At 35.5% G+C, this 15,054-nt stretch overlaps 1 protein-coding gene across 1 annotated transcript; it reads left to right on the plus strand.

Moving 5' to 3' along the window:
- Window positions 1-300: 300 nt before the first annotated feature.
- LOC138328007 (von Willebrand factor D and EGF domain-containing protein-like) lies at window positions 301-13,294 on the plus strand. Its single transcript, XM_069274569.1, has 7 exons — window positions 301-2,789; window positions 3,632-3,818; window positions 4,239-4,420; window positions 5,043-5,300; window positions 5,524-5,569; window positions 5,997-6,069; window positions 8,940-13,294. The coding sequence occupies exons 1-7, from the start codon at window positions 2,691-2,693 to the stop codon at window positions 9,298-9,300; spliced, it is 1,206 nt and encodes a 401-aa protein (XP_069130670.1). The 5' UTR covers window positions 301-2,690; the 3' UTR covers window positions 9,301-13,294.
- Window positions 13,295-15,054: the final 1,760 nt, after the last annotated feature.

Raw genomic sequence — 15,054 nt, forward strand, 5'->3', positions numbered from 1 at the left:
GGTTTTGTCTGCTATTTAATCGGTCAAATATCGGTTGTAAATTAAACATTTTGTTTGAATCAACTTTAAATGTATATTATGTTTCACTTTCAAATTTCTTTGACAATACATATAATGTATTTGCTGTAATTTCTGCGCTGATCAATTACCTTTGTGTTTTATTTAAGTCGGTTTTCTTTTCTATTTAAAAACATTTTTATAACAACATGCAGTATATAAATAACGTATAAAACGATAATTTTCGTATGTTGTCCTACCGAACAGTGACATTATCATTAATGAATCTTTTGAATTATAATATCCATATATTTATTTTTCATTTATTATAGACCAGGAAGAATTGGCTGTAAAAATGATATTAAACATATACAAACAGATATCCCTTTTTACGTTAGAGCATGCCACTTAGATAAGCAACACGTATGTGTATTTTTAAAGACTTTCATAATTTAAAACATTTTTTTTTCTAATTGAATGATATGATTAAAATAAATCATACAGAGAACGTGCTATTGCGAGGATTCACGTATACTTTGGAGATTCGCTCGTGATTTTGTCTGGGACTCGCCACTTGAGAAAACTCACAAGAACAAGGAAAACAAGCCTACATAAATTGCAGTAGCTTCTTTCAGTGTGATATACAAAACTCATTCGCGACGAAAGTCTATTGTGGATTCGTAGTTCTAACCCAAATCCTAACGTTATCATGGCTTATCTGTTCTCTGTTGAAAGCAACTGACCATTTGTTTGATTTTGTTTGTTTGATTAATTTGCTTGACAGATGTCTTGCAATCATGTAACTTTCTTCTCAACCAATCAAGATTTCCCCAGTCTGTGACAGACATTATCAATAAAACCGATTCTATCACTTGGCAGAAATGGTACTAAATGTAATATGTGCACCTGCATTGTGATTTTAATAGTTTTGAAACAACATCTTGCGAGAAAATCCCACCAAATCGATCTTTCATGTCCCGTGATTAATTCGTCAAAACTGGTTACACGGCAACGTGATTTGCAAGCGAAAAATGTCTTGTAAAATATTACACTTTCTTAATATAATTATAGGCCATGCCAAGTCAGTAATTAGATAATGACTAATACGTTCTTTGCAGAAAATTTCCACTTTTGATTAGTATTAAAACATGGAGTTGATTATGTAGTTATCAAAATTTCAGATTGCAATTGAAAGCCCTATCCAAACATTAACGTTTTCGTGACGTATCTGTTCTCTGCTGAAACTGACAACGTGTTTGAACTTGTATCGATATATGCACCGCCCGCTCTCTTGACAGATGTCTTGCAATCCTGTAACTTTCCTCTTAGCCAATCAAGATTGTCCCAGTATTTGACCGTCATAAGGAAACGTGTTTGAACTTATATCGATATATGCACCGCCAGCTCTCTTGACAGATGTCTTGCAATCCTGTAACTTTCCTCTTAGCCAATCAAGATTGCCCCAGTATTTGACCGTCATAAGGGAGCGTGCATACGTAGTGAGAAAGTGTGCATACTAAACAGCTAGAGTGGGAAGCCACACAGATGTCATCAGCCAATCAGCTGTTAGTATTCGATCAATCAACCTGAAAGGAATATTTCACTGGACAGATTCACTGAACAAGTGAAGTAGATCAGTAGACCACGTTATTTTCGTTTGACAAACAGTAAATGTACCGTTACTTTTGGAAAGAGAAGCGTTGCGCCCGTAGTGAGACCTATGGGCCTCTTGTTCATGAGTTATAACCTTTCAAATGAAACGTCTTCTGGGAAATGGGACCAGGATTTGTAAATTTGTTTACTCTGATCCTCTGGAGGAAGCCCAATACGAAAATAGAGGTAAATCCTTTAAATCGTTACTTGTGGTACAGGTCTGCATGGATTATAACCATTTCGCCAGCAATATTCCCGAGGAACATGTAAGGCATTAATATTGCCCCTTTCAAATACTACTATTCTTAACTTTGACCATAAATGTTTTTTGGGGAATAAGAAAAGAGTTTGTTAAATTTTGGCTCCGACCGCTGTGGCAAAAATGGAAAGTAGAGGTTAATCTTTAAATCCTTGAGGAAAGACATTGTGATCCAATATTTATTACATAACTTGGAATAACAAACAAGATGAACGATATATATATGGGTTTCTCGTTATAGCATGTTCTAATTTAATACGCTTTACACGTTATACCAGTAAGGTGAAACTAAAGAAATAGCCCGATAATCGTAAAAACACTTGCAAAGCCTTACGTTCCCTGTCGATCCGGAATCTAAGCAACCCCAAAGTTGTCTTCATTAAAAACAAAATTTAAACATTGAAATGACCCTAAAAACGATTTCAATATATTTTGAATGTTTTTATTGTTTGCTTGTTTGATTAATTAACGTCATATTAACAGCCGTGGTGATGTAAGGGCGGCATCCCATGTATGCCGTGTGAAGCGTGCATGAAGTGCTGGTGAGTGTATATATATATTAAGGTATGAAATATCTTTTGAGTCAGTTGGCATCTATTATGTAGAGTCTATCGATTCAACACATTACAAGTACGTAAACAATATAATTTATATTTTGTGGAAGCCAATCAATTATCACCATTTACTTTAAATAACGTTTTTGTTTGCAATTGTTTATAAGACTATAACCTGGATAAATGGTTGGAATCAGTCTCTAGCAGAGGAGGCCTGCCGGAACACAATGGATAACGATCCAATGGTCACTAAATGTAAAGACGCCGTATCCGCGATGAATGATGTTACAGCAAACGGGATACAGGAATGCATTGGTGATATTATGGTAAACATTTTTTATGATAATGTATTGAAGTACGATAGTAGATACATGCTGAGTATTTTGCAATTTTTTCCCCCAATATTTTGTTTTCGATTTATCAAATCAATATTCCAATTGTAGCTAGGGCCATTCAAGGATGTGTGCAATGTGTTGTGGTGTGTAGATGCATGTGTGTTTCTGGGAGGCTGTGCTATTTTTCTGTTAGGAATCCTTGTTTTAATGGACAACTTTACCGTTTTAGCTCATCATGTTCGAAGGGCGCTACTAGGCATATTTTTTTGCATAAATGGTAACCAAATTTGACCAGAATCATCCTTGGGGAAGGGTATCAGAGGTTGTATAGATTTAGTTCATGATCTCCTCGGGCAGGACATGCGAGGCCTAATAGGGATTTACAGTGGTAAATTATTGAAATCGTTTCTAGTCATAGAGGTTTACATTTGGCCTTGACATTTGGGGAAGGGGAACAGAGTGTGTATACATGTTAGCTCTAACCTCCCTGAGGTAGAAGGGGGGCTAATAGTGGTCAACGGCGTTAACTTATATAAGAAGACGTTCATAGGTATGGATTGGTAGTAGATTTTCGACAACAATATGTTGGGGGGAAAAGGCAAATAGAGTTTGTGTCAATAAAGGCTCTGACCCCTCTTGAACAGGATCTAGAAGAGGCGGGGACTACTTCTAAACATAAACTCTGAATCTGTACATTGGTTGGTTTTACAGACTATGTGAAAAATACAGGTCCACTAGGCCTCTTGTTTCAGTCAAGCATGCCGCCAAACATATCTAACAATCCCATCCCATCTTTCATAGTATAGTATTTTCTTTGTTAAATCTTATTTCAGTTGTCCGGACATGATGGTTACATGGAAGACACCCTGAAAGCTATACAAAAAAACTGTTTGATTCAGGCGGTACTTTTTGAAAACCTTACGTCCCAAGGACCGAATGGAAGCGAGTCAACTATGTTTGACGAGTTGCTGGAAATCAGTTGTCCCGAAAATTGTTCAGGGAACGGATATTGCAAAAAGGGTATAATAAGTAAATCACTGGGATTGATAAAATACTCTGCGTTGTTAACATGTGTATTTTAGTATAACAGGCAATAATTCTGTAAACTAGTTTTCTTTTGCGGCTACTTATTTTTGCGATTTCTATTTCAATGCAATAATGCAAAAATTAACATTCGCGGATTTCAAAAACAAATGATTGAACATTCCTGAGATGAAAATTACGTTGATTTACCCTAAACGCACACAACATAAGGTAGGTTTACAGCATTATAACAAATAGAAAATATATGTATTTTTTTATGATAATGGCAGATAAATACCAAACATATTTGTAATATTAGGTTTGGCTCACTTTCCACAATGACGTGTCTCTGACGTAAGCAAACATCTGCCAACAAAAAATCTTTCAAATTATAAAGTATCAATCCTCTCTTTTTAGGAGAATGTGACTGCCAAGCTGGTTTTTATGGCGACAACTGTGCACGTGAACTTGACACTGCACCTGAAATACTCACTGGTGGGTTGACTTGTTCAATTGACAAAAGGTCCTGCAAAAACTTCGTCATTTCTGGGAATAACTTTCTTGACGTCAGTTTAACCTGTCGTGTTCGGCTGCTAAAGGTAGGAGTTTGTTTAGGTTTATTATATTTACGTCCTATTAACAGGTATACTTCAGTGATATAGCACTATAAAAAGGGCAACAGTTCCACTATACAAGAAGACACAACATGAATATGCCGCAGTCTACCAAAACATGCACCTCGCACAACATACACGCAACACACCACATACATGGGAGGCCGTCCTTACATGACCATAGTTGTTAATAGGACGTTAATTAATCAAACAATCAAACAAACTATTAACAGGTGACCTCCCGTGTTTGTAGTGCAGTGTCTTCTTATGTAGACGAACATTTGCCATTTGATGTGCGATATCAGTACATCTAATTGAAACAATACGGAGACCTAGGACGCGTATGTTTAACATCGAAATACTTTATATATAATTCGCTACAATGCCTTAGATTTATTATATTTGTTAGCAGGATATCCAAATATGAAGATGAGAATACAATTTTAGGGGAACGTTCTATATCTGTACAATCATTCGCGCAATTGGACAGAAGATTTAAAATATTCGACTTTATCTGTCCTTCATTGAACCTTAATTTAAAAATAATCACTTTGTTATATTTAAACCCGTTTACTTTTTATAGATAAATATTTTGTTATTTATACAGATTTATGCTAGCCGATGGGAGATTGGATCCTCAATAACATTTTCTGCGAGATATTTGAACGATTTTAACTGTGTCTGTTCAATCCCAGACTCGCATCGTAGACGACGAGCGGCTGATGATAGTGAGGAGATTTTCGCGGAAGGATACTTAGTAAGCGTATCAAATGACGGCAACAATTTCAGCAACGAGACTAATATCATAGCATTTGATTCAGGATGTTATGACTGCGATGCAATCTCTATGAACTGTACAAAGCTGGTATGTGTATATGTGTCAGGCTGTTAACATTTATGCAGTGAAATTCAAAAGCATTTCTTTTAAATTAAAAATAAACTTTACTTACTGTGAAAATTGTTTTATTGATCAGAATGTTATGGACGTATGCACATAATTCGGCCCTATTGATGCAAGTAAATAATTTTCGCTGGCGCCTAAAGAAACATTAAAAATAATAATAATAGTATTAACATTTGTCTTGCAGGAATCATGTGACCAAACAATTGCCACCGAGCCTACAATAGCTGAAGGTAACAAGTGTTTGTTCTTTTTGAGTACATACTATTCAACCAGAAAATATGATAATGTAAAAGTTTGAGTTTGGAGATTTTATGTTGTGCTATACAAAAAATAGGATTTAACTAATATCTATAAATCATAATCAGTACCTATTGAATTGTTTTCACAGCTTAATTCATCGAAAATGGTATTCAATAAATTACTGTTGTAATCAAAATTTCGCCCGGTTAAGGCACATATTATTGTAATCTTTTGAGTCTTGGTCTCACTGAAGATTATCTCGTCATTTCTTGCAATCTTGACTAAAAGAATAATAAAAGTGCAATTTTTATGATTGTTATGTCTGTCAATTACATATGAAGTGTAAACGACATGTACGCATTAGAATAATATTAATCAAACTTCACCAAATTAATATGTTGTAATATCTATTTTTAGATGATGCTTTACCTCTGGCAGTCATTATCGTGTGTGTTCTTGTCACCGTCATTGGGATTGCAGTAGCTTTCACGTATGTAAAACATTAGTAAAAACAACTTAGTCAACTAATATATGTAGGCAGCCACAAACAGGTACGGTAAAATTACTTGATATGAACTATTGTTCCCATGCAAACTCTGTCCTGCAAGTAGGGCGTAAAGCCTCTTTCACAAATGCAAGGATGAGGCGCCGGATAACCACGGATAGGAAATTTTGATCATCCGGGAATATCTGGCGTCCCAGGGCTCTATTACCGACAACCCTCCGCAATGTGCCGGATGATTCACGGGCAGTCCGGAACACTACGGTTTGTGCGGATATTCACGGAAAATGGCAACACTGAAACGTTTAAGGTCCCTATACATGTAGCTTCGGGGAACACTCCTGTAATTTAATATATTTAATTTTTCTCCCGGGAAAGGTTTGCGATCCTGGATTTCGCCGGATGTATACACGGCTCTAACACAGTGATGGCGGATTATCACGGACTGTCCCGGATTGATGGTCCGTGTGTGAGAGAGGGGCTTAAGAATTGTTACAACTTCGTTTATTGCATGATCATCAAAGGCGACTCAATTCGGGATCTAATCTTTTCTTTCTCTCCCTAACTTACTTTCTTCCTAATTCACGTCTCCCTTGACACCGCTTAATTTTTTGTTCGTCCAGATGGGTTCTATCCACTGGTCTGCTCATGCTTAGCGCTCAGTATAAAGGGAATTTGACGACTGGTTCGCACGTTGTCACTATAATGTTAACGGGTGTGGTGTATTCGGCGGTATGCTTCTGTAATATAGCACTATATAAAGGACAAGAGTTCCACTATACAAGACACGACACGAATATACTGCAGTCTCCCAAAACATAGCCAACACTTTTCTATTTCTTGTTTATTTGTTTGTTTGTTTGATTATATTAACATCCTATTAACAGCCAGGGTCATGCAACGATGGCCTCCCATATATGCAGTGTTCAGCGTGTGTGAAGTGCGAGGTGCGTGTTTTGGGAGACTGCGGTATGGTCGTGTTGTGTCTTCTTATATAGCGGAGCTGTTGTCCTTTTTATAGTGGTATACCATTGAAGCATGCCGCCGAAGACACTAAGCAACACACTCCATCCGGTCACATTATACTGACAACGGGCGAACCAGTCGTCCCACTCCCTGTTTGCTGAGCGCTAAGCAGGAGCAGAAACTGCCACTATTATAGACTTTGGTGTGTCTCGGCCAGGGGACAGAACCCAAAGCCTTCCTTACTATATCACTCTTCACTCATTAGAGTTCGTCATATGGGAGTAAGTAATTTTTTTCTGAAAGAATTGCATTCTCATTCCACGAATGTAGAGAAACTATAGAGCTGGGTTAACGTTTAGAATCATTTTTTTGCAAAATATTATAAACATTTTGTCAAAACAATCGGAAATCTTGGGTACGTAAATTATGATTACGCAATGAAGACCTAGCTCATAGTTATTACCCGCACCCTGATACTTTTGGGACTTAAACAACTCGCCAAAGAAATTAATGTTGATATTAATTCCTTGCACAGAGAATAAATAAGTAACACTAAGTAAGGATTTGAGCTAACAATAATGATCAAATATGAAAATAGCAAACAGTTATTACCACCATTAATGCTGAGCGCTAAACATGAGCAGAAACTACCACATTTAAAACTATGGTGTGGCTTTGCCGATGGTCAGAACCCAGAGCATACCTCACAGGGATGAGCGCTTGCTCATACATTTAAAAACCATACCTTTATGGTTATATATGGAGAAAAATTACTAGAGCAGAATGTTGTGGTACATGTTTTGGACAAAGATATTAACTACACATAATATAAATGCATGTCATTACACAGGCAACTCAACAACCATCTATACACGACGACTGCTTAGTGTTGAATATGAATACATATTTTCATTACCACTGCACAGTACATATATGTTATTACTTAACCCAATGTGTGATATTTTTCAGTTTTTATATTGGCAGTTAGGCTCTGGCGTACTAACACAACAATCAAGAGTTCAAAAGGTCAAGGAATGACTGGGTTTTACGTCAGTAGAAGAATATAGCAATATTCTGAAAAATGATCAATATGGAAATATATTCTTATGAAAATATGTGAAATGGGATACAATGTTAAACTGATCGTTGATTATGCCATTATATGGATGGGGCTATTTTATCTACTGTTATTGTTTAGTGGGTTGTCCGTGGCAACATTCCGGAAGTTACAAGAACTCAACCCTTTCCCGTCAAATATTGGCTGTTCCATCAAATGATATTTTTCACTAAACAAACGTGTTAAGTTTTATTTTCATACTTTTACTCCTCTTCTTTTTATAACACGATTGACTATATAAATGTAAATTCAAGCATTGTTTGTCATATTTTTACATGCATTTGTGTGTATCATACATTGGGGTTCCAGTATATCTATCATGGTGCGCTAACGCGCACCATTAGCTATGCTAGAACACCCAATGTATGTTACACACCAATACATGTCAAAGATATGACAACCAATGCTTAAAAAGTTAATTAAAATCTTTATAATTCTTTTGCATTTAAATCAAGCTTGTCATTTCTTCATTTGTGCATAGTACATACGAAAAAGCTGTGATAGACACTCGTTATTTTACCGACCCAAAATCGATAAGAAATACAATTCATTAATGGCGAATTTAATGAATTTTAGTACACTAAAATAATACTATCCACGTAACCATTCTACTCGGGGCTGCAAACAATTTGATGTATTCACACTAGACCTATTATCGTCTTACCTGTAGTACATATCTTGATGAGACATTCGTTCTGTAATTCGATGAAATGCCGAAAACGTTATCAGTAAGGTATGGTAAAGGAGGTAATGTATATACGCTTTTATGTTACAGACTAATCAAGGCTAAGTTGTTCTCGACGAAATCCAGAGTAAACCAAGACAGACCTACAACTTCGCAGACACTTTCAGTTATTGACCTTGAAGACGATTCAAACCGAATGACTACTGCATGGGAGAAAGAAAAATGTTCATCCAAGCAGACATTACATAGTAACAAAATCGACAAGGATACACAACATCCTTTTACGCCCTCACTTTCAGTTATTGGTCTGGCAAAAGATTCAAACCAAATGACTGCTGAACGGGAGAAAACAAAATGGTCACGCGAGCAGACATTCTGTAAGGAAAAGGATACACAACGTCCGAATACGGCCTCAGTTTCAGTTATTGACCTTGAATTTAACACCGAATGACTGGTGAATGGGATACAGAAAAATGGTCAATATTGCATTGACATTCTGTAAATGTAACAGAAATATATTTATGCACGACGGACATGCTTTTGAATACTATATATTTTTGTGATTTGTTTTTTGTTCTTATCGATTTTTTTTGTTAAATGTTCTGAACGTAAGGATATTGGTATTATAACAAACGAAACTCAACAATTAATTAAGTAAAAAATCTCTGTCGTTTTGATTTTAAGTCATTTGTTTTTTAACATTAAATCGATATTGTATTATTATTGAAAGTAAGAAAAGTAAGTTTGATAATTATTGTTTTCCCCAAATGCTATTGATATTATATCTAGTGCTACTTTTTTATCAATTTTATTTCAATCCATCTAATGATATGTTGCCAAAGAGTTTTAATTTCATCACATTCCCAAAAATAAATGTATAATACTTTTTGTTTATATTTAACATGAATTACATTTGTTGCAATTCTTTGCTCCAATGTTTTTAAAGTTTTGGGGGAATAATTCTATGTCGCAGCCTTTATTGGAGCCCTTGTATTGTAGTGTCCAGCAAGTGTCATTTTGAAGATATTTGTTTATACACTCATGTATTTTTTTCCTAGTTTCTATATGGATGTTAGGATGTAAAAGCCATTTCATTTCTGCAGTATTAATATTGTGTGTTGATATTATGTAAGATTTCTATATATATCCTTACATTCTATCTTGTTTTTATAAGACTAAATTATGTCGAATAAAAAGGTTTATTGGTTTGAACAAATGCCATTGCAAACAAGATGCAAATGGATGGTACAATTATCAACAAAATATTTTAATACATCAGATTTCTATACATATCCTTACATCCCATCGTGTTTTTTTTAAATATGTACATAATGGAATATAATAGGTTTATTGATAATAGAGCTTGATTCTTTTTCTATTTTATTTAATCATTAATTTAATAAAATTAAATTGATTCACATGTTCCTTTTAAAACAAGAAATTTGAAGTTTATTCTTTGAATTTTTGGTTAACATTTAAAAAACCCAGGTTTGATCTGAATCTAAAAAGTCAAATTTCACTCCCTCCTGATATCATTCTCTGAAGAAGGAGAGACAGCCAATTTTAAAGCTGGGCAGTACCAAATAGGAGATTGCAATTATTCTTCATGTTGTAATTCAGTTCAAATTCATAGCTGACCAGGCATTGCAAACTTTTCCCAAAATGTATTGTTATTTTTACAGTTTCTGTTCCTTTATCAATAATATTTTAAGTGCTCTGTTTATATGCTGATCTATTCTTTTCTAAGCGTCCAAGTTAGTTTGAGATTTTTTATACATTTACTGAGGTCAATCATTCTAAGCCACCTTCTACATAGTTCTTGACAATACTTATTTTTTATTCTATAAACAGACGTTTATCATGCAAAGATTTATTCAACATACCATTTTCCCTTTGGAAGGGATAAAAAAGACTGTTCTATAAGAATCGTTTGGACCTCTGTACCATACTTTTATATAGTGTATTAATTGCTTTATTGTAATTTATATCGCGCATTTGATCAAGATTTTCTGAAAATTCCAACAAAGCATATTTTGTTTGTTTTTTATAATGTTAACTTCCAACAGTGATGAAAGATATCTGCCGAATTGTATTTACTTCCAATCCAAATATCATTTGTTTATTTTTAAGCTTGCTATTTGTCCATAACGATCTAGTATACCTTCATATATAGCTTCATCATCCGATTTCTGATATCCATCTAAAACTGAATGGTGTATGGTCACTGCGAGAGTTTATAGTTTCGCACAATCACTTTTTTTACCATAAGAACTAGGATTTCTGCAACTAGTAGAAACCAATAGGGTGATATAGGATCATCTTGACGACAGCCACGACAAATAGTAACCAGTTTCATAAAAGACTACTAACCATCATTGCATACCGGAATTTGGCACCATTTTTAGGTCACCTGACCAAGTGTATTTGGTCCCATCAAAATCTACTATAATTAATATAGGGAAAACAAATTTATGAGCATTATTAGCTTTTTTCATAGGAAATGAGTAAAATTTGGTTACAATTGTAAGCATGAGATAGTATGTTAACATCATATCCATATAGGTCCCTGTTCCTCAGCGGCCAGAAAGGCGGAGCCAAACGGGGTCAAAATGTTTAATAACTCAAAAATCTTCTGAATTTAAAGATATCATGGAATCAAATACACTTTATAGATTGAAAAGTCTTAAGACTTTCCACAGTATTTGTGACCGTGGGGTCTCAAATTAATCACTATTTTAAACTCACGTTTTCCCTAGGAATGGTGTCAAATTTGCTTTAGTTAATATACAGGGAAAGACATTTATGATAATTATTTTGTAATTTTATAGGAAATGTAACAGATGTAATGGAGTTAAATGCTCTTCATATACATAAAAAGTCAAATTGATATAATCATTGACTGTCTGATGGTCCATTATATAGAGTATATATGTCTTTATTTCATTCTGTATTCAACCGTTAAAGTCCATGTCCCTCTGGCCTTTTGTCATAGCGCAAGGATATGTGTTGGTAGATTGGTGGCCTTAATGTTGTTAAAGTTGAATGAGTATATGTGAGATTCTAAGACTATTTCATATGTGGATATGACGGATATGGATATTCTACCCGAGGATCACAAAATGTAGTGAAACCCGAGGCTTGCCGAGGGTTTTGCAACATCTTGTGAACCAGAGGGCAGAATATCCATATCCGTCATATCCACATATGAAATAGTCTTAGAAAGGTGATATGATATGGTGTCATGGTAGCCATCTTCGATTTGGCATCAACCAGATATGAGTTGTCAAGATCATATCCGGATAATTCCAGACAAGTTTCAGGTAAATCGCATCGGTAGAACTTGAGAAGAAGATTTCAAAATGTTTTTTTCAAAATGGCGGCTCTAGCGGCCATCTTAGATTTCGAATCGACCCGAAAAATAACAATAATTTTGTCAGGAAAATGTCAGGATAATTTTAGCCAAGTCTGAGCAAAATCGCACTGGTAGAACTGTAGAAGAAGTTAAAAATATGTTTTCAAGCTATCTGAGAATTTGAATCACACCAAAAAATAACCATTGATCGGGGCCATGTAAGGATCATTTCATGCAAATTTCAGCCAAATCGCACTGGTAAAACTTGAGAAGAAGTTGAAGATGTTTTTTCCTGATCACGGCTGTAGTGGCCATCTTGGATTTCGGATCTACCTAAAAAATAACAATTGGTCGGGACAATGTCAGAATCTTTTCATGCAATTTTCAACAAAGATAGTACTTGAGACGAAGTTCAAAATTCAAGATTTTAGAATATTTGACCCCTGTGACCATGAAAGTATGTCAAGGTCATTCATTTTCACAACTTTTCTAGACCTTTATCCCAGCATGCTACAGGCCAAATTTGAGTACTGTCAAAATAGACAATTTTGATTAAGGTTAGAGTTAATTTTTGTGTAATCACCGTTCTTTCGAAGACTCTCTGATATTGCTTTATGTGTGTGGGGGCACTATATTTGTGAAAGACATTGGAGGTACATGTGATAGTGCTCAGAACTTTGAGTAGAGGTTCCTATATATTATAGACAGGAAGAGTTTCCTCCCTTAGTGAAAAACGTGAGGTAAACCAGAAACAGTATTGTAAGCTTGGACGCGACGCGGGAAGGGAGAAAAAGGAGGTGACGCAAAATGATGGAGCAAATAACACTACGGTTAAGTATGCTCGGTGATAACATGGACTAAATGTCTCATACATATGTGAAGAATGACTGTTTCGCATCATAGTATGGTTGTGAAATGACATAGATGATTCAAGAACGAAGATATCAGAACGCGAACGCGCGGTGTCGTTGACGGTGTACGGATGTTAATTCAAGAACTTTAACATTGATATCGTAAGTGTAGTTGGTGCCCTACACATAGACCACACTATGATATTTACCTATGTTGTATGCTTATTAAATTGTTAAATGTATACCAAGGCCTTTGTTGTCACTCTGCTCAGTTAAAGCACTGCTACTCAGGCAGTATATAAATAAAATGTGTCCACGCTGTGACAAGTACAATGGACCTTTCGGTAAGTTAGAAGAAATCGTTCAAAGCTGGTAGCCTAATTCACCCCTTGAGCTTCAACCAAGGTCAAGGTCATTTATTTTCACAACTTTGATAGCCCTTTATCTCAGCATGCTACAGGCCAACCATGCGTACCCTGGACCTTTTGATTAGTTAGAAGTCGTTTGATAGATTTTACGGACGGCACACGACGGACGGGTCAGATGACCTAAAAACATGAATGCAGGTATTTTGAGACAAAGCTCCTGTAGGATGGAAATCGTTTTTCTCCGGGTACTCCGGCTTTCCTCCACCAACAAACCTGGCACGTCCTTACATGACCCTGGCTGTTAATAGGACGTAAAACTATACAAACCAAACCAAAAACCATCCAACAAAGAACATTTCAATATCTGATCCGAAGGGGCAGGCTGGCCGACAATTATTTGTCCTCCGCTGTTGCCGTGCATAAGCTTTCGATTAAAACACCTTTTTTCTCAATAACTGAATACACTAGAAATATTATCCAAGTATTCTTGTATGAAGGTCAACAAAGTTTCAAATGAACGACATTGACATTGAATCACAGTATATGTGCCAAACTGGCAAAAATCCTTTCTAAAACGACTTCTTGACAGTACATGAGACGCTTTATACTGGATCGAAGGGGGCGTCCCCGCTGTTAAGATTACAGAGAGTTCAAATATATGGAAATATTCAAGGAGCATGATTGATATTTTTAAATGAATTCCGGATAGTTCGCGTGAAGCATTTTGGATGAAGCACTCTGAAATGTGTAAACTTGGAAAGCTTGACCTTCTCTCATGAACACAGTTTTATAATATATCAAACACTAAAAATTATATTGAAGAGCATTTGTTAGTAAAAAAGTAAGCATTTTTAGCCCATTGAAACCTTTTGTAATATACCATTTTTTCCTTACTATATACTTTGACTATATATTTTTGTCAGCATTCAGATAACTTGCGGCCTCTTGTTATGGTACAGTCGAGACTGTCTGGGCGATCCCCTGTATGTAGAGACTCCCTGTCTAATGTGACCTTCTTGAGACCCCCAACGTATTTTACTATATAAAGGGTCTGTTTTCAGCGACTACCTGTCTAACCTGACAAGCGACCCTATTTTTTTACAACCCAGATTTTATAATAAGTCTGATTACGTGATCATGACTTTTCATTCGCCTGAGACCTTAGGATCGATAAAGATGAACATCGAAGTAAATCTGACTGTTGACTACGATAATAGTACATTACTGTGTAATCAGTTTTGACGGATCTTGTTTGGTATCTACTACTGAAAACTTTAAATTTTAATGTGTCCAACAACTGTATGTGAAAGTGGTCATAAAGTTTCCTTTTTAGTATTCAAACATGTAACTTGGATCGTATTTCCGTACAAAACCGGAAAAAAAAATGTGTGCAAATATAAATATATCACAAGATATCGGGTGCAAATAATTAAGATAAGGTGTTGAATGAAGAATTAGGATAGAACAAAAACTATCTATCACTTCAAATTTATCGTAAATGCATCCTTTGTGCCATAATCGATGATGTTTAGTAAGCATGTTACATTGTACGACTTGAGTGAACGTGTTTGGTACGCACAAAATTACGGTTTGGTATTCATTAGTATACGGTTTGGTATAATAACTTGTTTAAA

The sequence above is a fragment of the Argopecten irradians genome, chromosome 7 (assembly GCF_041381155.1).
Source record: "Argopecten irradians isolate NY chromosome 7, Ai_NY, whole genome shotgun sequence".
In the NCBI taxonomy this organism is placed as follows: domain Eukaryota; kingdom Metazoa; phylum Mollusca; class Bivalvia; order Pectinida; family Pectinidae; genus Argopecten; species Argopecten irradians.

Excerpts from the sequence above, each read along its gene's own strand:
- LOC138328007 (XM_069274569.1), top strand. The coding sequence starts at position 2,691 with ATGGATAACGATCCAATGGTCACTAAATGTAAAGACGCCGTATCCGCG. Across the intron at positions 3,819-4,238 it reads GAACGGATATTGCAAAAAGG|GAGAATGTGACTGCCAAGCT; the intron begins GTATAATAAGTA and ends CTCTCTTTTTAG. Across the intron at positions 5,570-5,996 it reads CGAGCCTACAATAGCTGAAG|ATGATGCTTTACCTCTGGCA; the intron begins GTAACAAGTGTT and ends ATCTATTTTTAG.